The 22,708-nt window shown below is 35.7% G+C and overlaps 1 protein-coding gene across 5 annotated transcripts in view; it reads left to right on the forward strand.

Moving 5' to 3' along the window:
- Window positions 1-22,708, forward strand: part of LOC147400297 (uncharacterized) — a 44,179-nt gene that overhangs the window by 12,961 nt on the left and 8,510 nt on the right. For all 5 annotated transcript variants that reach the window (XR_015179296.1, XR_015179295.1, XM_086445941.1 and 2 more), the window contains exons 2-3: window positions 3,277-3,535; window positions 4,319-4,393. Coding sequence is in view for 3 of the 5 variants with exons in the window: in XM_086445941.1 (XP_086302067.1) it covers window positions 3,277-3,535; window positions 4,319-4,377 (318 nt within the window). In the remaining 2 variants the exon portion in view is untranslated. The remainder of the gene's footprint in view (window positions 1-3,276; window positions 3,536-4,318; window positions 4,394-22,708) is intronic.

Below are 22,708 nucleotides of genomic sequence, written 5' to 3' on the forward strand. Positions count from 1 at the left end.
CTACACAGACCACGTTTGATCTCTTTCATTTACTAATATTTGTAACTGTGTATTGGTCTCATAGTCACACTCAAAGCTTCATTTTTTGTTTAAAAGTCTCGTTTAAAATGTAGTTAGCACCTAATGATCAAAGCAATTGAAAAACCACTTTTTTTAACGTTTGAACACGTTTTTTATGTTTTAAATGTGTCCTTTATGTTTTATACATGCTTTTTCAAAATAAATAAAACTTATAATAACCTATTTTTTGAAGGCCTATGTTTAATTTTTGTGGCCTTATGGTTGTTTGTGATTTGGTTCATTAATGTTGTTTAATGTGAGATTTGATGATATGTCTTAAAAATTTTTATTTTTGATTTTTTTTAATTGTCCTTTTTCCTCAAAAGGTATGTTGATGATTAGACTCTTTTGGCATCATAAAATGTATAATTATGTGTGGAAACATGTTATGCATAGATATTCAATACTACTTTTTTGCTAAAAAATATATTGGAAACTTAGAATGGAAGTATAATGTATTGTATATATTATATATTTCATAATTTTTAATGTTTCTTTTTATCTTTTATAATTATCATTTTTCCCTTTTTTCTCGTTTCTTCCTTGGTTTTTCAATATTTCTGAAGTTTTCCCTTGATGTAGAACATCTACATGATGTAGAACATCTACAATTTTAATTAGTTTTAAATAGTTTCCTAATTCTAGTAGGATTTATTTCTATTTTTTAGTTCTAGTACGATTTCTATCTTCTAATTCTAATAGGATTTCTATCTTCTAATTCTAATAGGATTTATTTTTTAACTGTATTATTTGGTAGATGATGATCCTTTCTTTTCCATTGGAAAATCATGTTGATCTAGGCAAGAGTCGACGGTTTTTACCGGATGATTACTATGATATAGAAGTTGTCGATTTTCTTTTTTTTTTTCCTTGCTATCATACTCAGGGCAAGAAAATTTTAGATCAATCCTTCCCTGATTCAGCTCTTGCCTAATCAGTAATTAAATGCATGGATCTGGATTAGATTTAGCCAGACCCATCCCTCCTAATATACGCCAAGTTACGTGCTCTTGGATATGAGAAATTACTTCGTCCATAACTTGAGCAAACAAATATGAACTCAAAGTTGATGCCTGATGTTAATCAATTGTAACTTAGAACTTTTTTTTTTTTTTTATAGGTGAAGAAGTATGATTTCAAGGGGGCTTGAACCTAAGATGTGGGAACAACTTTCCACATATCTTACCACTTAGCTAAGTGGCACTTCTTATATCGTAACTTAGAACTCATTTGTCTCCTCTATGTTTTAACTCACTCTTATCACAACCCTGTTATGCATGTTTTCAGTTATTTCAATATATCAATATATCAATATACCATTTTCTTTGATCTCTTCAATTATTTCAATATAGCAAAATACCATTTTCTTTGACCATCTCTCTACAACATAAGCATGGCTTTAATCAGGAGAGCTACATAGGGCTGAGTGGGGGCTATAGCCCCCACTTAACTTTAAAAAAAAATTCTAATATTTAGCCCTTCTAATTGATTGATATTAGAGGTTACCGTTGTGTTTTTCAAAGTAAGGGGCAGAGCCACATAGGTACTGAAAGTTAATAATTAAAAACACTTTCCTTACCAATTGGCTAAGATTTTAACTCTTACTATGGGTCCTTGAGCTCAAATGGATTACCTCATTGGCAATCCAACACCACAACCCTCTTATATTACATGGAAAAACTCAAGATCCAATTTTTATTTTCTTTAAAAACAAACTTAATTTTTTTTGGGCTAGATCCAAGGTTTTGTAAATGGACGGCTCTGAACTTCCACGGAACTCCCAAATATAAAATTAACTTTCAACGATGAAAAATAACATTTTCTTTTTCAAAATTCATAGAATTTTGTCCTCTACAACACTGTGGCATTGGATCATATTTTTGGATGCCACAAGATTAGCTCAATGACCCTTAGTAAGGCTAGTTGGACTTGGTAATAATCTATGATTTATCCCTCACCCCCCTATGTTTTGATCAATACTAGAGATTCCCCTAAGTTTTTTTTTTTTTTTTTGCAAATCGACGTCATGCATCCTGAAAGCTCCACTTTGAAGCTGCTAACCCCCTTGTACTTACAAGTGGTGTTTTTAAAAAAAAAATAAAAAAATAACAATATGCTCTTCAATGTTTAATGCATATTTGAGATACCTCCTTATTTTCTACAAGTTGATGACATGCCTCTTGACTTTGGCATTTCCCTATAGAATAATAAAAACTAATCCCAATGCCCTCATCACCATCATCATACTCATCAGTAACACAACCGTCATCATCATCTCATCACTATCACCATTGTTATGATCACTACCTTTTGCCATCAACGTCTCATAACCATCATCATCTTCATCATACCCAAAAGGTTGCAAATGACTGATTTTAAGAAAAATCAAAGTTTCAAAATAGTTTTTTCTTTAGTTGATAAGTGAAGACTGAGGTCAAGGGGGCATGTCAAGAAAGTGAAAATAGAGGGATATTTGAAAAATTCGCAAAATCTAGAGTGAACACGTGTCATTTGAGGACAACACATTGAAGACGTTGGATTGAATATGAGGTTGAATAGGTTAAACATGGTTTATCCTACAATAGAAACTTTCTTTTTTGGATTGGTAAGCCTGTTATTATGGAGATTATTAGCCAACCATCATTTATAGTGAGGAGCCAACATTGACATAGAAGGAAACCAAGATTATCGATCGATGTTAACACTTTGCCCCCACTGACCAAAAATCCTGGCTCCACCACTGGCTTCAATTCATGCACTTCATTGCTCTGTGGAATATGAAAAAAATCTATTGAGAAGAAACCAAATGTGTTTTGTGTGAAGTTGGTTCAGCTGTCTCTTTATACTTGGTCATAAATATGGCACTCATGCTCAGCAGTCCTGATTATCCAAATCTTAGGATCTCATGTATTGCTTGTAAATTTGGGATAGTCACCTATAGTTATTTTTTTGCCTTTTTTTTTTCAACCTTCCAGTACAGGTTCTTGGTCAAGACCTGTCTGGTGCCCAGCAAATGACTGTGCCAGGACCCACTCAAGACCTTACTTTTGCTTTGTCAACTGAGCCAAGATTCTGGGTTTTTTTTACTGTAAATTGTCTACTTGTTTATGTGTTGCTTACCATGTTAAACCATAAATGTTTTTTTTTTTTCCTTAAGGAAAAAATATTCAACCAACATAACTGTTTATTTAGTATTATTTCCTATTGCTGGTTCAGACAGGGTCAAACCAAGTAGATGTGCATAGATGCAGAAGTAGTACCAACTCTATGTTTTCTTACGAGAAGACCACACCAGAGGAGATCATCGAGAAACCAGTTGGTTTGCATTTAGCTGAAAGAAGAATCGGGGACAATCCTCGCTGCATTAACTGTGAAACCAAAGGTGCAATCCTTTGCATCACTTGCTCTGGTTCAGGATTATATGTTGACTCTATATTGGAGAGCCAAGGAATCATTGTCAAAGTTCGATGCCTAGGTAATGATCTTAAACCCCACCCAAATCTCTCTCCCTCACCTTGATGTGTTAATATCTTATATTTGCATCTCTTACTGCTCAATTGGTGCTCTGAACCAATCTCAAGACTGGTCTTTTCAGAAAATATTGTTTCGTAAGTAAATGAAATTAACTTGATAATAAGGGCAATTTAGTTGAGGAATTTAATAAGGATGTCTGCCATTGTCAAAGGATTGAAATTTTTTCGTTCTTCTTTGCAGAACCCCTGGAAATTTTGAAAATCATACCAACTAATTGGCCAAAGAAGTGTAAATTGGCAATCAATTGCTATGTTTCTTGATAAATAGGCCTATCTTACATGAAAGTGGCACTCCTTAGCTATCTTTTTCTTATAATAAATATCAGCTTATTTTTAATTTGATATTTCTAGTACTATTAGTGCAGATATTTTAGGATTTCTAAAATTATTTTCAGCCGCTTATGCATTTTTTTGCTAATATCACTAATATATTTGATCATAATGCCACCAAATAATGCTCATTATTATCATAAGAGCCATACCCCAAAAATATGCGGAGCCCATTGAATGAATCTTGCTTGCATGTTCAATTCTACCTAAAGCAATGGTCTTCCATAGACTAGTGCGGTTCTATATCTGCCTGCCATTAATACCTTAATCCACACCACTTTTAGAAAGTTCATCGTGCATGTTCCTTCTCACTAATGTTTTCTTTTTCTCTTTTGTTTGTAATAGATTGTTTGAAGCATTTCTAATATTTTTTTTGCGTTCATCATAATGTGTAGGTTGCGGAGGCACTGGCAACATCATGTGTTCAGATTGTGGAGGACGAGGTCATCTTTGAGTTGATCAATTTTATGGTTTGTTTCTCCTTTTTCCTTTCTTTTTTTATTTATTTCCATGTGCACAAGCATTTCTAGTGGAATATGAAGAATGACTCCTCATTTTCAGTATTGAGTGTTGTATTTGTCTTGTTCTTTGCATTTTATGGAATATGAAGTGTGGACAAATGAGAGAAGAATTGTTTTTTTTTATGAATTGTATTAAGGAATCGATTAATCAGATACAAAGAGATGGCAGCCCTTATTTTTCCATGTAACTAGATTTCCTCCTAGAAATGTGCAATAACCGGATGTCGATCTTCTATCCACCACGGACCCTACATAGACCCTACATAGTCTGAGTCTATGTATGCTTCCAAACTCAAGTTTGCTCCCCTTTTAAATAAAATTCTCTTACCTGGACTACCTTTTAAGTATTGTAGGATGCGGCATACGGCTTACAGGTGTATACTTTTAGGATTGTGCATGAATTGGCTAACCACACTAACAGAATATGGTATGTCAGGTTTAGTATGAGAGAGATAGATCAGCCTCCCAACCAACATTGATACATCCCTTTGTCAACCAACTCATCTTCTGGAGCTTCACTTAGACTGTGATTTGCTTCTATTGGCATCTCTGCGGGCCTTCAACTTGTTTTTCCAGTTTCCTTGAGAAGATCCAGCACATACTTCTTTTGTTAGACAAATATTCCTTCCTTTGAACGAGCAACCTCTATACTAGGAAATCCTTCAACTTGCCTAGGTCCTTTATTTCAAACTCCTTTGCAAGACATTTCTTGAGTGCTCCTTCTTCCTTTGCATCATTACTAGTGACAATAATATCATCCACATACACCAGTAGTGCAGTTACTCCCCCCAAGGCCAAGTGTTTTATGAATAGAGTGTGATCACCTTGACTTTATTTGTAGCCCATCCTAACATTGTCTTTGTAAACCTTCCAAACCATGTTCGTGGAGATTGTTTTAACCCATACAACTCTTTCTTTAACCTGCATACCTTCTTATTTCCTAAATTGTCATCAAATCCTAGAGGTCTCACCATATAAATTTCTTCCTCTAGGTCTCCGTGAAGAAAGACGTTTTTCACGTTGAATTGGTGAAATTCCAATTTAAGCTGTCTGCCAATGACAACAAAATCTTTATTGTGTTCATCTTAGCCACCGGTGCAAATGTTTCTTCATAGTTCACTCCATAGGTATATGTATGACCCTTCACAACTAACCTGACCTTGTATCGTTCAAGTGATCCATTAGCCTTATACTTCAGAGAAAACACCCACTTGCATCCAACATACTTATTTCCTTTGGGCAACTCCACCAACTCCCAGGTCTTGTTTTTCTCGAGTGCATCCATTTTCACTTTCATAACTTGTCTCCATTCTTCTTTGCCTAGGGCCTCGGATAGTGTTTGTGATATGGTTGTGGAGTTTAGATGGGTGAGAAAGCTTTTTTGTGATGGTGACATTTTTTCGAATGACACAAAATGAGACAACGGATGTTTTGTACAATTTCGGGTACCTTTTCTAACTGCAATGAGTAAGTCAAGATCATCTTTTTTAAAAACTTCGGAAGATAAGTCAATGACAGGGATCTCAGTATTTACCTCATTACCAAGAGTTGGTTTAGATGCTTGAGTTAGCTTTGGCTTAGTAGTGGAACCTCTCTTCCTTGGGTAAACCTGCAATGATTTCGTGACAACTGATTCAATACGAGTTTGTCCTAGTGTTATAGGTTCAGGCTGTCTAGCTTCAGGTTGTTTTGATGCCTCAACTTCTCCTTGTTCAAGCTGTTTTGGTGGTTCGATTTCAGGCAAGGGAATTGGTGGAGTGTTTTGGGTTGGTGGTTGGCTAGCTTGAGCAAGAAAGTCCATTAGAAAGCCATGATACCCTTGGTCCTTATCTTTACTAGTAAGTGTCTCCCTCTGACGAGAAGGCTGGAAAAAACTCACTTTCAACAAAAGTTACATCGGCGGAAACAAAGATTTTGCGAAATGGTAGATGATAACATTTATATCCCTTTTGAGTTGAGGAATACCTGATGAAGACACACCTAAGAGCTTAAGGATCAAGTTTACTATGACCATGAGAATGAATATGGACAAATGGGACACATCCAAAAACTCGAGGTGACAATTAATTGTGAGATGCAATATCAGGAAAATATTTGGAAAAAACCTCCCAGGAACTTTTAAAATCAAGAACTCGAGATGGAGTGCAGTTTATTAAATGGGCTAATGTAAGAACTACTTCACCCCATAAGTATTTGGGAGCATTCCATTGGAATAACAGTGCACGAGTTATTGACAAGAGATGGCCATTCTTCCTTTCTACCACTCCATTCTGTTGGGGTGTATCTATGCAAGAGGATTCATGTATTATCCCCTCTTTTTGAAAATCTCTTGCGTTGTCAGATCTTATTTTTTTATTGTAACCCCAAACTGAATTTTGACCATACCATGAAAGATAGGGAAAACTGTGTAAACATCAGATTTTTGTTTTGGCAGAAAGACCCATGTGACACAAGTATAGTCGTCAATAAACGTGACAAATCATTTAGCCCTTGAAATATTTGAAATTCTTGACTGTCCCCAAATGTCACTATGAATTAATTGAAAAGGAAATAAGGATTTTTTATTACTCAAAGGAAAAGAAGCTTTTTTGTGTTTAGCAAACTCACAAATGTTACAATGAAATTCACGAATATCAACATTCTTAAATAAGGAAGGAAACATAACACTCAAAGTCCTAAAGGAAGGATGTCCAAACTAAAGGTGATAAAGCCAAATTTGATTTTTTATTGGAGATCATGTATCTGACAACAAGGAAGATGGTTTGTCAATCCTACAGCTCTTATCTTTATTCTGCAAATCAAGGTAATAGAGGCCACTGCTGTAGCTTGGTCCTGAAAAATACAAGAGGTGGATGAAAAGGTCAGGCTACAATTCAATTCCTTTATGAGATGTTGGATAGAGACTAGATTTATTGTAAGTTTTGGAACGTGCAAAACATTTTTCAGAATTAATGAAGGACTTATATGAATATCTCCTTGACTTGCTATAGTAGCAAATGACCCATCAGCCAATGTAATTTTTCTGTTACTAGAACATGGACTATATGTGGAGAATATAAGGGAGCAATGGGTCATGTGATCGGTTGCTCCGGAATCAATGATCCAGGAGCCAAAATGGTTACTATCCGAGACATTAAAGGCATGAGAAGAAGAAACCATACTTGAATGTGCAAATGAACACATACTCGATGATTTCTCCTAAGAGTTGAGAAGTGATTTTAGCCGTTCAATGTCTTTATTGATCTCCTTGCTATTAGAATTCTCTTGAGCACCTGAGCCATCACTATCAGTTTGTGCCAGATTAACCTGTCCCTTTTGTTGCCAATTCTGTTGCTAGTTTCTTGATCCTCCCCCATTTCGGCCAGCAAAGTTTTGTGGTCTCCCATGAAGTTTCCAACACTACTCCTTCAAGTGTCCTGTCTTCTTGCAATAGTTGCAGATGAGATTGGCCTTGTTACCACTTCTTTGATCTTGCCGTTTGTCTTCTGAGTTTACAACAAGGGCCTTCTCTGAGGGAGTTGGCTTTTTAGGACTTGTCGTAGCTAACACCGAGGGTTCCAGCGATGCATGTGGAACGAGCATGACTCCCCTTCAGCTTTCCTCGGCACGGACAATTTTCTTATTTAGAGACGGTAATTCTTCCTTTCCAAAGATTTGCATTCTCACTTGATCAAACTCGGGATTGAGATCCGCCAAGAAGTCATATGTTCGATTGTTCTCAATAAATTTTTTGAGAATGGTAGCATCTTCACTATCTTTCATCAGAATACACCTATAATGTTCCATCTCTTGCCACATGTTTTTCAATAGATTAGAATACTCTGTAATTGCACGATAACCTTGTTTTGTAGCAATGAGTTTGGTTTCAATATCATAAATTTGGGTTGAATCATGTACTTTTGAATATGTCTGTCAAACTGTCTCCCATATATCCTTGGCCATGGTGAGGAACATACAAGTGTCACTGATTTCCAGCACCATTGCATTCCAAAGCCAGGCCATGACCATGGAGTTTGCTTCGTCCCAAGCAACGAATACAAGATCCTTCTAGTTGGGTTTGGTACCAAGGAGATGATTGAGTTTTCCCTTGCCTTTGAGAAAAGTTCGAACAAGTTGTGACCATTTTAGGTAATTTTTAACATTAAGTCTGTAAGTGGCTTGAATATTCTGCAACTCCCCTGCGGCCTGATTGACCGTCACCAGCTCGAACTGACTGGTGGCTCCTGACTCTTTTGACATTGTAAATTCAGCAAAGATCACAAAGGAAAAATAAGGGAAGGGAAAAACAGATGAACAGCGTACAAGACAATGAAAAAAAGTCGATTCCCAGGATATGAGCCTAAGGTTCTGATACCATGTTGACAAATGAGAGAAGAATTGTTTTTTTTTTTTTTTTTTTTTTTGAATTGTATTAAGGAATTGATTAATCAAATACAAAGAGATGGCAGCCCTTATAAGGAGCCGATTACTGCTGTACATTAGGAATGAATACAAATTTTAAATCCCATAAGATCAGGGATTTCTTTAACTAAATCAGGAATATACAAAGTCAAATATATCTTTCCTAAACTAGTGCTATACATGGTTTTCCTAAAATAAGCCTTGCAGTTTTTTCAACATGAAAATGTTTTATTTAATACAGTTGGCGAAGATGGGGATATTTATTTTTGGATTGATTTTTTGATACTTGGAAAGAATGTATTTAACTTTGCGCATAATACCCAGTCATTTAAATGCAAAAGGAATAATGTAAGGATGAGCTTGCTATGTACTAGCCTCCTCAGTCAAACTGTAAGATACTAGAAAAAAACATATTACACTACACTTACATAAGAATACTTAGCAACGTGTCAAATTTTCCTGTAAAATGATATATCCAAGAATAGCTAGTAAAACCATCCATAATCAACAAAAAATATTTATATTCAGAAACAAAGCATTGGAGGTTTGTCCTCATGAATCAGAAATCCCATATACCAAATGGTAGCCTTATAATTCTTACCAACGAAACATCAAGATCATAAAAGCTTAACAATAATAGGTGTAGTAGGACTTGGAAAGACACTTATTCTATTGGCTTCTAGGGAGTATGATGTAGATTCATGTTTTTAACATCTATAAAAGTGTGTATCGAAATGGTAAAAACCAAGAGAGCCACGACATCAAGTTATGAAGGGGTCATCCACTACTTAGTCAGCAAATAGAACATTTTGTCAATCCTTTTATAAAAATTAGAATATGAAAAATGAACGTGCAGTCATCATCCCTTGTGAACTGAGCAAGGAACATTAAATTGTTATGTATATAGCATGAAAATGCACAACAACAGAAAGCAATAAAGTTATGAAGACAAGATTCAGTTTAAGGGTGTCTATAGATCACACTGATTCCAGTGTGAAGAGAAAACTTGCAGTTATGGATTACACCCTTTCACCGAAAATAGAAATATATATCCCCAAGAAAAACCTAACTAGGGTTTTACACAATGCTAATAAAATTACGTAAATACTCTTGGAAAATTTCTTTCGGGACTCCACCCCTGACCCCTTAGCAAGCTTAGTGTTGAGCTCTACCAACGAGGACTATGTCAAATGATGAACAACACTCCATTTTTTACTTGTAACATCAGGCTCCACAAACCACAACAGATCCCGAACAAAGCACTCTTTCATGTAGAAGTTGTTATTTCCCTTTGATATGAATGATGATCATTGAGATTGAAATGATCTCACTATTTGAGGCGCACTTGATCGTCAAAATCTCATTTGTATTACTAACCCGAGACATTTATTGACCATTGAGACCGCTTTTGATTCAGTCAAAGAAAGGTTTCCATTTCTGGATCAAGCCCCACCCTCATGGATTAGATCTGAAACCTAATTGGGCTTGTATTTGCATCAACCCGGTCCATCGACACCTCTACTGCTTGCTACTTATCTTCCCCACCAACAAATTGCAGTCCATCCATCACAGTATGTCCAGCAGTAGTAATAGCGACATCTCTTTTGCTGCTCCACCATTTGCTCTTCAAATCTCCTCCTCCTATTTCTTCTTCTATTTTTATTAGACCCTTCCGTGAAATCTTCAACAATCCTCTCTCTTCTCCATCACCACACCCTTGTCATTTCTTCTGCTCCTCATCTTCTCCCACATATCTTCAACACCCTTTTCTCTCTCCTCTTTTGCTTCAAGGAGACAACACATTCGATTTCAACTCGGATGATGAAATCATTCATCAAGAACACCAACAAATCGAACCCCAAAACATTAAACAAGAACAAGAGCCCGAATCATCTGTGAAGGTTTCTTCTAGTAACAACTTAACAGCGAAATTGCCGAGTCTGAGTGTAAAGGAAAAGGAGTTAGCATCTAACGCTCACAGCCTAGGACTTAAATGCCAACAAGTGGGTAAGTCTGGTGTTACTTCCTCTGCCGCTGTTTCATTCATCAAAATCCTCGAATCCAATGAACTCCTCAAGGTACATATGTATTAGATGTTTAATTTAGTGGGCAAATCAGTTAATCTCCCAATTTGAACATGAATTTGATGAATTGTGTATGAATCAGTTTGTTTAAAATAGCTGGCGACGCCTCATATGTTTTGAGGGGCAAAATTAGGGTTTAAATCTTATAATTTGAACAAGGATTTACTGGATTATGTATGAAGCAGGTGATTTTGTAGTTCGTTTAACTATTGCAAATGACTTACATGGTGTTCATCAAAGAACATACTTTTTTATTGATTTAGCTAACTTATAAATGACATTAGAACTTTGTGCATTTAGTTTGTTAGGAATTGTTTTATTTTGTGAGGTGATGGTCCAAGTGTCGAGTTTTCATGTTAGGTGGCATGTCGATGATCAATAGAGGTCAAAAAATGTGGTTAGTGGGGATGGTTTTGATGGTATGGATTTATAAATTTAATTGGCTTTGTTGGTGATACACTATTGTGTGTGTATGTGTGTGTTATTGATCAATCGAGGTAAAAAATGTGGTTAGTAGAGATGGTTTTGATGTTATGGATGAGTGTTACCCTTTGTGTGGCATTGCCGTACTTTGGAAAAGCATTTAACTCCTCCTCATGGTGAGTGTTACCCATATGGTAGATTTGGGTAGTGGGGGAATAATTGTTGGTTGGGTTACTTAAATAGGTAGGATCATAAGGAACTTGGTGATGGTTTCGGGGTTGATTTTGGTGTTTCAAAGAGGTATAATGTTGGGGAAGTCCGTAAACAACTTGGTTTGAAGGTGGTGGAATAGAGAGATTTTGTTGGGGAAGGAGGGTTGGGGGTGGGGAATTTCGGTTTAGGCCCTAGATGGTTTGGAAAGGATTTTTGGTAGCAGAAGTAACTTGGGGATGAGAAGAGATACCTTCATCGGCAAATTGAGGGAGAGAATATAGACTTGTAGAGAGTTGTAAAACATCTGCTTTAACTTGGCAAACCCTCTGTAGTGGTGGTTCTATTTTGGCCTTGACCACGAAATGAATTTCACTCCAAAGTGATTTGAGTTTCTTATTAAAAGCTTGTTTTTTGCCTTCAAAGTTCCTCCATCTTTTTGTTGTATTTGGCTTGAATTTTCTTTAATTTCACCTCCAATCTCTTATCAAATGTTTGATGAACATTATCAAACCGAGTAGTAACTTCCTCAAGCGTACTATGTACTTCTACGCTCTTAATATCTTCTTGTGCATCCTCCTTTCAAAAGATCATGCATCCTTGTATCCATTGGCGTGGAGAAGAGCAAAGTATGTCTTTGATACCGACTGATGTAGGGTAGAACACACAAACCTAGAGTTTATGTTAAAAATCAGATTCTAAGGTAAAATCCCAAGAACTAAGAGTAATGAAAAATCTCTATGTCGAGCAAAATAGACTAGAAACTTTAATCTAGGTTTGAGATTGATTGATTGGTGGAAATAAATCGCAAACACTAAAATTAAGAACCAATATCGAGCCCTTATACTAAAAAAAAAACAAAGGTGCTGAAAAATCTATAAGGCTTATTTTAGAAAAATAGGATATTCTTCTTGATTATTCTTGATCATTTTTTTACTTTCTAGAACATTCTTGTAATCCTCTACAATAGGATAGTTTTCTAGAATATTCTTGTAATAGGATAGTTGGTATAGTTTTCTAGAATATTCTTGTAATCCTCTATAATAGGATATTCTAGAATATTCTTGTAATAGGATAGTTGGTATAGTTATCTAGAATATTCTTGTAATCCTCTACAATAGATAGTTTTCTAGAATCTTCTTGTAATAGGATAATTGGTCTATAAATAGCCTATTAGGGCATTTGTAATGGATATAAAAGAATTCTCAATAAATTCAGTTTCCTACATGGTATCAGAGCCTTAGGTTCATATCCTAGGAATCGATTTTTTTTTTTTTTTGTTGCCATCTTGTTCGTTGTTCATCTGTTTTTACCCTCCCTTTTTTTTTTCCCTTGTGATCTTTGCTAAATTCACGATGTCAGAAGAGTCAGGAGCCACCAATCAGTCTGTGATGGTGACACTTCATGGGAAACCACAAAACTTTTCTGGTAGAAATGGGGGAGGATCAAGAAATTGGCAACAGAATTGGCAACAAAAGTTACATGCTAATCTGGCACAAACCGGCAGTGATGGCTCGGGTGCTCAAGAGAATTCTAATAGTAAGGAGATCAACAAAGAAGACATTGAATGGCTAAGATCACTTCTCAACTCCTTGGAGAAACCATCGGGTATGTGGTCATTTGCACATTCAGGTATAGTTTCTTCTTCTCATGCCTTTAGTGTCTCGGATAGTAATTATTTCGACTCTTGGATCATTGATTCAGGAGCAACTGACTATATGACTCATTGCTCCTTTATATTCTCCACATATAGTCCATGTTCTAGTAACAGAAAAATTACATTGGCCGATGGGTCACTTGCTACTGTAGCAGGTCAAGGAGATATTCACATAAGTCCTTCATTAATTCTGAAAAATGTTTTGCACGTTCCAAAACTTACAATAAATCTAATCTCTGTCCAAAATCTTACAAAGGATTTGAATTGTAGCTTGACTTTTTCATCCACCTCTTGTATTTTTCAAGACCGAGCTACGGGGATGACGATTGGGCATGCTAAGGAAAGCAGTGGCCTCTATTATCTTGATGTGCAGAATAAAAATAAGAGTTGTAGGATTGACAATCCATCTTCCTTGTTGTCAGATACAAGATCTCCAATAAAAGACCAGATTTGCCTTTATCACCTTCAGTTTGGACATCCTTCCTTTAGGACTTTGAGTGTCATGTTTCCTTCCTTATTTAAGAATATTGATATTCGTGAATTTCATTGTGACATTTGTGAGTTTGCCAAACACAAACGAGTTTCTTTTCCTTCGAGTAATAAAAAATCCTCATTTCCTTTTCAATTAATCCATAGTGACATTTGGGGACCGTCAAGAATTTCAAATATTTCAGGGGCTAAATGGTTTGTCACGTTTATTGACAACTGTACTCGTGTCACATGGGTTTTTTTGCTAAAACAAAAATCTGATGTTTGCACGGTTCTCCCTATCTTTCATGACATGGTCAAAAATCAGTTTGGGGTTAAAATAAAAAAAATAAGATCTGACAATGCAAGAGAATATTTTAATCAAGTATTATCTCCATATTTTCAAAAAGAGGGGATAATACATGAATCCTCTTGCATAGATACATCCCAACAGAATGGAGTGGCAGAAAGGAAGAATGGCCATCTCTTGTCAACAACTCGTGCATTGTTATTCCAACGGAATGTCCCCAAATATTTATGGGGTGAAGCAGTTCTCACATCAGCCCACTTAATAAACCGTACTCCATCTCGAGTTCTTGATTTTAAAAGTCCCTGGGAGGTCTTTTCCAAATTTTTTTCCTGATTTTGCATCTCACAATCAATTGTCACCTCGAGTTTTTGGATGTGTCTCGTTTGTTCATATTCATTCTCATGGTCGTAGTAAACTTGATCATCGAGCTCTTAGGTGTGTCTTTGTGGGGTATTCCTCAACTCAAAAGGGTTATAAATGTTATCATCCACCATCTCGCAAAATCTTTGTGTCTGCCGATATAATTTTTGTTGAAAGTGAAAGTTTTTTCCAACCTTCTCTTCAGGGGGAGACACTTACTAGTGAAGATAAGGTCCAAGGGGATCATGGCTTTCTAATGGACTTTCCTGTTCAAGCTAGCCAACCACCAACCCAAAACACTCCACCATTTCCCTTGTCTGAAACTGAATCACCAAAACAACTTGAACAAGAAGAAGTTGAGCCATCAAAACAACCCGAAGCTGAACAGCTTGAACCTATAACCCCAGGACATACTTGTATTGAATCAGTTATCACGAAACCATTGCAAGTTTACTCAAGGAAGAGTGGTTCCACTGCTAAGCCGAAGCAAACTCAAGCGTCCGAACCAACTCTCGGAAATGAGGTAAATATTGATATCCCTGTCATCAACTTGTCTTCTGAAGTTTTTGAAAAAAATGATCTTGACTTACCCATTGCAATTAGAAAAGGTACCCGAAATTGTACAAAATATCCATTGTCTCATTTTGTGTCATTCGAAAAAGTGGCACCATCACACAAAAGCTTTCTCACCCATCTAAACTCCACAACCATACCACAAACACTATCCGAGGCCCTAAGCAAAGAAGAATGGAGACATGCTATGAAAGTGGAAAGGGATGCACTCACAAAGAACAAAACCTGGGAGTTGGTGGAGCTGCCCAAAGGAAAGAAACCTGTTGGATGCAAATGGGTGTTTTCTCTGAAGTATAAAGCTGATGGATCACTTGAACGATACAAAGCCAGGTTAGTTGCAAAAAGTTATACACAGACCTATGGAGTGGACTATGAAGAAACATTTGCACCGGTGGCTAAGATGAACACAGTAAGGATTTTGTTGTCATTGGCAGCCAACTTAGATTGGAGTTTACACCAATTCGACATGAAAAATGCCTTTCTTCACGGAGACCTAGAGGAAGAAATTTATATGATGAGGCCTCCAGGATTTGATGACAATTCAGGAGATAAGAAGGTATGCAAGCTGAAGAAAGCATTGTATGGGTTAAAACAATCTCCACGAGCATGGTTTGGAAGGTTTACAAAGACAATGTTAGGAATGGGCTACAAACAAAGTCAAGGTGATCACACTTTATTCATAAAACACTCAGCCTTTGGGGGAGTAACTGCACTACTGGTATATGTGGACGATATTATTCTCACTGGTAATGATGCGAAGGAAGAAGGAGCACTCAAGAAACGTCTTGCAGAAGAGTTTGAAATAAAGGACCTAGGCAAGTTGAAGTATTTCCTAGGTATAGAGGTTGCTCGTTCAAAGGAAGGAATATTTGTCTCACAACAGAAGTATGTGCTAGATCTTCTCAAGGAAACTGGAAAAATAGGTTGCAGGCCCATGGAGACACCAATAGAAGCAAATCATAGGCTAAGTGAAGCTCCAGAAGATGAGATTGTAGACAAAGGGATGTATCAACGTTTGGTTGGAAGACTGATTTACCTCTCTCATACTAGGCCTGACATAGCATATTCTGTTAGTGTGGTTAGCCAATTCATGCACAATCCTAAGAGTATACACTTGCAAGCCGTATACCGCATCCTCCAATACTTAAAAGGTAGTTCAGGTAAGGGAATTTTATTTAAAAAGGGAGCAAACTTGCGTTTGGAAGCATACACAGACTCAGATTATGCAGGGCCGTGGTGGATAGAAGATCGACATCCGGTTATTGTACATTTCTAGGAGGAAATCTAGTTACATGGAGAAGTAAAAAACAACCGGTTATAGCAAGATCAAGTGCAGAGGCAGAGTTTCGGGCAATGGCACAAGGAATTTGTGAACTTCTGTGGATCAAAATAATTCTGGAAGATCTTAAAATCACCTGGGATAGTCCAATGAGGTTGTATTGTGATAACAAGTCATCCATCAATATTGCTCATAATCCAGTGCAACATGATCGTACCAAACATGTGGAAGTGGATCGACATTTCATAAAGGAAAAACTAGACAGTGGTTTAATTTGCACCCCATACGTTTCAATAGAAGGGCAACTGGTAGACGTTCTAACGAAAGGATTATCTGGAACCACATTTCAAAAGGTCATTGGCAAGCTGGGAATGGAAAACATATATTCACCAGCTTGAGGGGGAGTGCTGAAAAATCTACAAGGCTTATTTTAGAAAAATAGGATATTCTTCTTGATTATTCTTGATCATTTTTTTACTTTCTAGAACATTCTTGTAATCCTCTACAATAGGATAGTTTTCTAGAATATTCTTGTAATAGGATAGTTGGTATAGTTTTCTAGAATATTCTTGTAATCCTCTATAATAGGATATTCTAGAATATTCTTGTAATAGGATAGTTGGTATAGTTATCTAGAATATTCTTGTAATCCTCTACAATAGATAGTTTTCTAGAATCTTCTTGTAAAGGATAATTGGTCTATAAATACCCTATTAGGGCATTTGTAATGGATATAAAAGAATTCTCAATAAATTCAGTTTCCTACAAAAGGGAAGAAAAGTCTTTTTTATTTTATTTTTTATTAGTCAATCTTTAAAAAAGTTAACTATTGAATTTGTTTATTGGAGCTCCTTATATAGATAACTCCTTCATAACAACTTAGAAATCTTTTATAATACTAAAAAGTAACTTTCTAATCCTATTAGAACTCAATTTGGATACCTAAAAGGACTTCTAATTTTAACATAAAGAATAAAAACGAATTTTAGGAAAGAATAGAAACATAAATCAAATTAGAAACTTCCTAAAGTTAAAATAGAAATTAACTAGGAAAATAAATTTTCTAAAATTGAAATAGAAACTAACTAGGACTATTTAAGCAGCTTAAAAAATAGAAACTCAATAAAATAAAGATTCCTAAGAGAAGTGATACAGGACGATGAGGGGAGATAAGAAAATTATGGGGTTTTAGAGAATTTGGTTTAGGATTGGTTTAAGGATTTGGGTTAGGATAGGGTAAACCCAAAAGTAAAATTTTTTTTCACAATTACAACGGGATAGATGAAAAGGGTTAAAGGTTTGTAGGGTAAAGAAATGATTAAGGGTTAAAAATTTGTAGGTTTCAAGAATCAAGAAAATCAAGAACAAGGAATTAAAAGAAAATAAAAAAAACAGAAAAAAAAAAGATTAATAAAAAAGAGAAGGGATAGAAAGACAGAACCTTGGAATCACAATAAGAATGGTGAAATACTCACTTCACTCCATTAAAGAAATTCATTCTTTATTTATTAAATCTTTATTGTTCATTAATATAAAAAAAAAACCCACCAAGCAGCACCAAAACTCCCTAGAAACAAGCCTATGAGACTTGTAAGGTTGATATCTCAAGAAAACTAGGGTTTTTAGATGATTATGGCTGACCTAGGACTGACATCAGCATGACATCATGCTGAAATCAGCAGCCCAACAAGAGTTTTTCCCTTCAAAAAAAACCCTGATCTTTGTTGTGCTCCGATACCATGTAGTAGTATAGAAACTAGGTTAAGAGAAGAAAGATGGAAGAAGTTTGCTCTAGAACTCATCTAGGTCAATTGACCCATTTCTCTATTTTATATAATAATTAGAGAAATTACATGACTACCCCTACATATATAAAAACTAGACTAATATCATGTCTTTCGACACCGACCAAACTACCTTTTAAGAACCTTTGCTAGCAGAAAATTTATTCTGTGCAACAATACTGCTGCCAGTATTTTCCAGCACCCTAGATTCGCCTATTTAACCTCCTAAACACCCTGAACCCAAGCCTTGCCTATTTTTTTTTATTTATTGAAGATATTACTGCTGGTTCTTTGTTGAATGTTTTACTACATGCCCATAATTGCAAAATTTTCATTTTACATTTCAAGTTATATATATTGGGATTGTGGAAATTTTCACGACACCAATAAAAACTCTTTGGGCCTAATTATTCTTTGAAATCCTTGAAAGGATCAATGGAATCTAAATTGGCTATTGAACTGAAACTCTAGGCTAGTGGAATTACAAAATATCCTTTCAACCCCTCACTCCATATTTTAGGGATTTACCTTGTTGGACTATGCTTAGCCTAAAACCTTTTCGTAGTCTTTTATTAGGTCTCTCTTAAATTTAAGGTGACTAGCTTGTTTATGATTTTCCTTGTTCTTGGTAATTTAGCTTGATCTTAGATTCATCATTCTAGGCTACTTGCATTGTCCTGCATCATTTTGATTCAATTGTCATAAGATTTCGACTATGTACATGGCAATGTCACTGCCTTATTCTCCACTTAATGTTCAATGTGTTCAAATGTTCCGGTATTTTTGTTTGTCCTTCCATCTTTAAAGAATATAACTTCTTTTTTTCAGGAAAAATGATTAGTAAGAGACCTGCTTTGGTATAAGATTTGTAAATTTTTTCATAATTCAGCAGCCATTGTTTTTCATATACTTGAAATAAAACATAATCTGCTAAACACAAGTGAATTGTAGACAATGTCTTCATATCCATCTCCTTCCAAGTATCATTCGACATAAATTTCAACTTTATTTTCTTCGAGTAAAGCTTGTGTTGCCCTTGTTGGTCCACCCCATCATGAAAGCTCAGAGTTCTTTCAAGTTTCAATCATCAAATTTATCCACCTCAAATTGACTACTTGTCATCTTTCTTGCAAACTCCCATTACCAACAATTCAACGGACACTTGCAACCCAAATGTTCTAATACCACTTGTTGCGGAGAGCTAGCACCAAATACGCAAAATCAATTACCAAAATCAAGCTTCCAAGATAACCGATTAGTTAAATCATGCTACCACAACCTAAGAATGAGTGCAAAGCAAGTGCAAGGAACAAGTAAGAGAGTCAATAACAACAACATAAGCTCACCCACAATAGGATTCAATCCACTAATCAAAATGAAACTTGCAACAATGGATGTCAATATGTACCTCCCAAATACCCAAATGGTATTGCTCCATCAAACAAACTTGCCTCCACTCTCGTTGCCGCAAACCCACAAAAATGTGATTAGAATACCTTCCTTGAGTTTTTAGGTTTTTACAAGAGAATAAGATAGATTTTTCAGTTTAACTTTTGAAAGACAATAACAAGTAGAAAATATATTCATACCTGCCATTGTTTGCTTCTAAAGGGGATTATAAATGATTTTTAAACATTGCAAAAAAAAAAAAAAAAATAGAACAAGCCGGTGCGCTCTTCAACACTATCTTATGCAAAACTTGATGGGAATGCTTTTCTTTATGATATCAGTTAGAGTTGGGACCGACCAAGTATTTATAGAGATTCATGGCTCTCACTCTTCATAGAGCTTTCTAAAAGTGAGAATTCCCTTTAGTATAGTTTCCATTTTTTAAGGAGAGAAAATAAGCAACTTCCTGAAACACAATTTTAGATTAGGAAGGTATCTCTCTACTCAAATCAGAAACAAATCAACTGGGTTTTAAAAGAAAAGGAAACATTGGTGATTGTGGAAAGATCATCTTTGGAAACACACCTAACATTCTCCCACTTGGTCTAACAATAATCATTAATTTTTTTTAGTACCTCCCGAATGAACTAATTTTAAAATGACTTGACGAGTGGCCAATCTTTATTGAAAACATGTTTCTGGTTTGAGAGAACTAAATATTCTCTCCTCAAGACCAAAAAGAATGAAACTGCTAATATCGAATCAAGAAGGCTACTTTGTTTTAACCAACAACATATCACCATTCCTTGGTTGCAGTATGTTAGATATATTAGTATTTTTACATGTGTCATAAGGGAATCTTTGTAATTTCATTTATTTTCTAGTTTTATATATACCACGTTCATAGTGAGAGTCAAATTCGACTCCTCCCACTTTCTCCGTTTTTTTCTTCACTAAACCCTAATTTGATCTTCTACATGGTTTTGTGCCACTCTAGTGGTCAGATTTTGGTTCTCTTTTTTCTTTTCTCTCTTCCTATAAACCAGATTTTTCTGATCTGATTTGTACCCGTTATCCCCATGGTGGTTAAAATCCTCTTTTTGGAGGATTTTTCGTTGTTGGTTGAAAAATATCCCTAATGTGATCATAGATCAAGAGATTTTCATCAGTTATTAGTGGTTGGTTGTGGTGCGGTGTAGTGGTTAGGTTTCAGATTATGTTTTTGGCCTTCAAGGTACCCTACGATTTCATTTTCTGAGGTATTGGAGTTTTGCGATTTTATCTAAAAAGGGTTTTGGAGCCCTGTTATTTTATCTGGAGGGGTTTTAGAAACTTACTTCACTGAGATAGATTTCTCTCTTTTTTGGGAGGTTTTTTGCACATCTTGGCTATAAGGAATTCGTGTTGAGGAGATTTTTAGGTAGTAAAAAATCGTTCACGAAAATATCTGAAAATTAATTTTGTGGGGGAAGAAACACCGAAAATTGTTTAGAAATTTTATTGATTCTTGGGTAATCAATTATTTCATCATGGAACAAAAGACTATCTTGGGTATATCTACTGATTTGGTTGGAACTCAAATAACTTTCATTCGCTTAAATGGGAGTAATTACATACAATGGTCGAAAATTGTAGAGATTTTTTTGAATGTCGAGTAAGAAATCTTATCTAACTAAAGCGAAGTTTGATTCTCTTGATGAAAAGGCCATTGAGATATGGGAATAAAAAAATGCTTAGATTGTTACTGTCACGCCCCCAAATCCCAACACGAATCCCTATGATTCATCAGTTAGAATCTCGAGGTGTGAGGTAACCAATCACACAACTTACTAGAACATTCACAAGCAATAATACTTATAGAAAAGAAAATATACGCAGCGGAAAAACATTTGACTAACATCAATACAAGAGTCTAGAATAAGCGGAACAATCGTCAAACACTGATATCATCAAAATCCTCAATCTCATAGTACATTAGATTATAAAAATTTCTAAACTAACATGTTCCTTATCTACAAGCAAAAACCACTAGGACCCTCTACTAATCATTAAAGACATGGCAGTGGTAGGACATCAATCTGATTCTCTTCAAGGACTCTTCAAAAGGCTCTTCAAAAAACGGCTTCTCACTAGCTGAATAATCTATAAGGGGAAAGATAGGGTGAGTAACAAGGGAGTGTTACTCAGCAGGATGAACGTCATTCTAACAGCGAGTCATACATGCACGAGTAATCACCAGAACAGTTAAATAATGCAAGTTTTTCATTATTTAACATATAATAAATGTCTAAGCATACTCAATAAACAATTATAAAAGTTTTCAATCTATCATTTCTATCATTTAAAGTAACGTACGCATCTTTCAAATGAAAACATCTATCAACATTACAAAATAAAGAAAAGATACATAATAAGAACACGGCGGTGTAGTCGATAAGAGAGCAGAGGAACACGTCGATATAACCGTCTCGGCTAAGGCAATTTGTTATTCCAGATTTCTAATTCAACGTGGAATCCCATCGTTATAATTTAATTTTGTGGCCGGTCTAATATACTACAGTTGGATGATCATTTATTCGGCTTAGACTGGCCGTTAACCAAGAACCCAATACTGAGTTCAACTAATGGTGAGGTCGACCGTTTGATAACTACAGACTAATAATAATCACTAACTAACCCAGGAAACCCCTCGCGTTGAAGCTTATCAAGAGGCAATGTATGTGAACCCCGCCTATCTCTACATTATACAGAAATCGCCTTTACATACAACGTTCCCTTGGAAATAAGTATGAGGAATTCCCAGATCTCATAAGCTATAATATGCTCTAAGGTATCCCATACTACCGAAGAGCATATGACATCTAGCGTTATCCTAGATTGACTCGCCGCTTCCGAATACACAACAACGCGTCACTCTTTATAGACTTTCTACGAATCTTTTCTTGTAAACAAAATAGTTTATTTTGTATATAGTATATCATTTCTTTTAATTGAAAATACAAACAAGGTCTGGTAGTGCCCTCCAGTGACAATCATCTATCATTTCCTTCCATCAACCATCCTATCCCTCTATCTATCTATCACATTTTACGTGGCATAGCCACTACGTAGAACTGGAGGCACTATCCCATCAATCAGTCGAGAACATGTTTTCTCTATCCATCCATCCATCAATCAAATCGATCAATCTATCATCTAATTTCCTACATATCTATCAAAGTAATTTCATGTTTAACGTAATTCGAAACTCATAAGGCATCAACCAATTTCATTCGATGGTTTTGATTGAGTTGAAAGACTTGAAAAATACTATAAAACCATAAGAC

The sequence above is a fragment of the Akebia trifoliata genome, chromosome 6 (genome assembly GCF_017979445.1).
Source record: "Akebia trifoliata isolate Shusen 1 chromosome 6, ASM1797944v1, whole genome shotgun sequence".
Classification (NCBI taxonomy): domain Eukaryota; kingdom Viridiplantae; phylum Streptophyta; class Magnoliopsida; order Ranunculales; family Lardizabalaceae; genus Akebia; species Akebia trifoliata.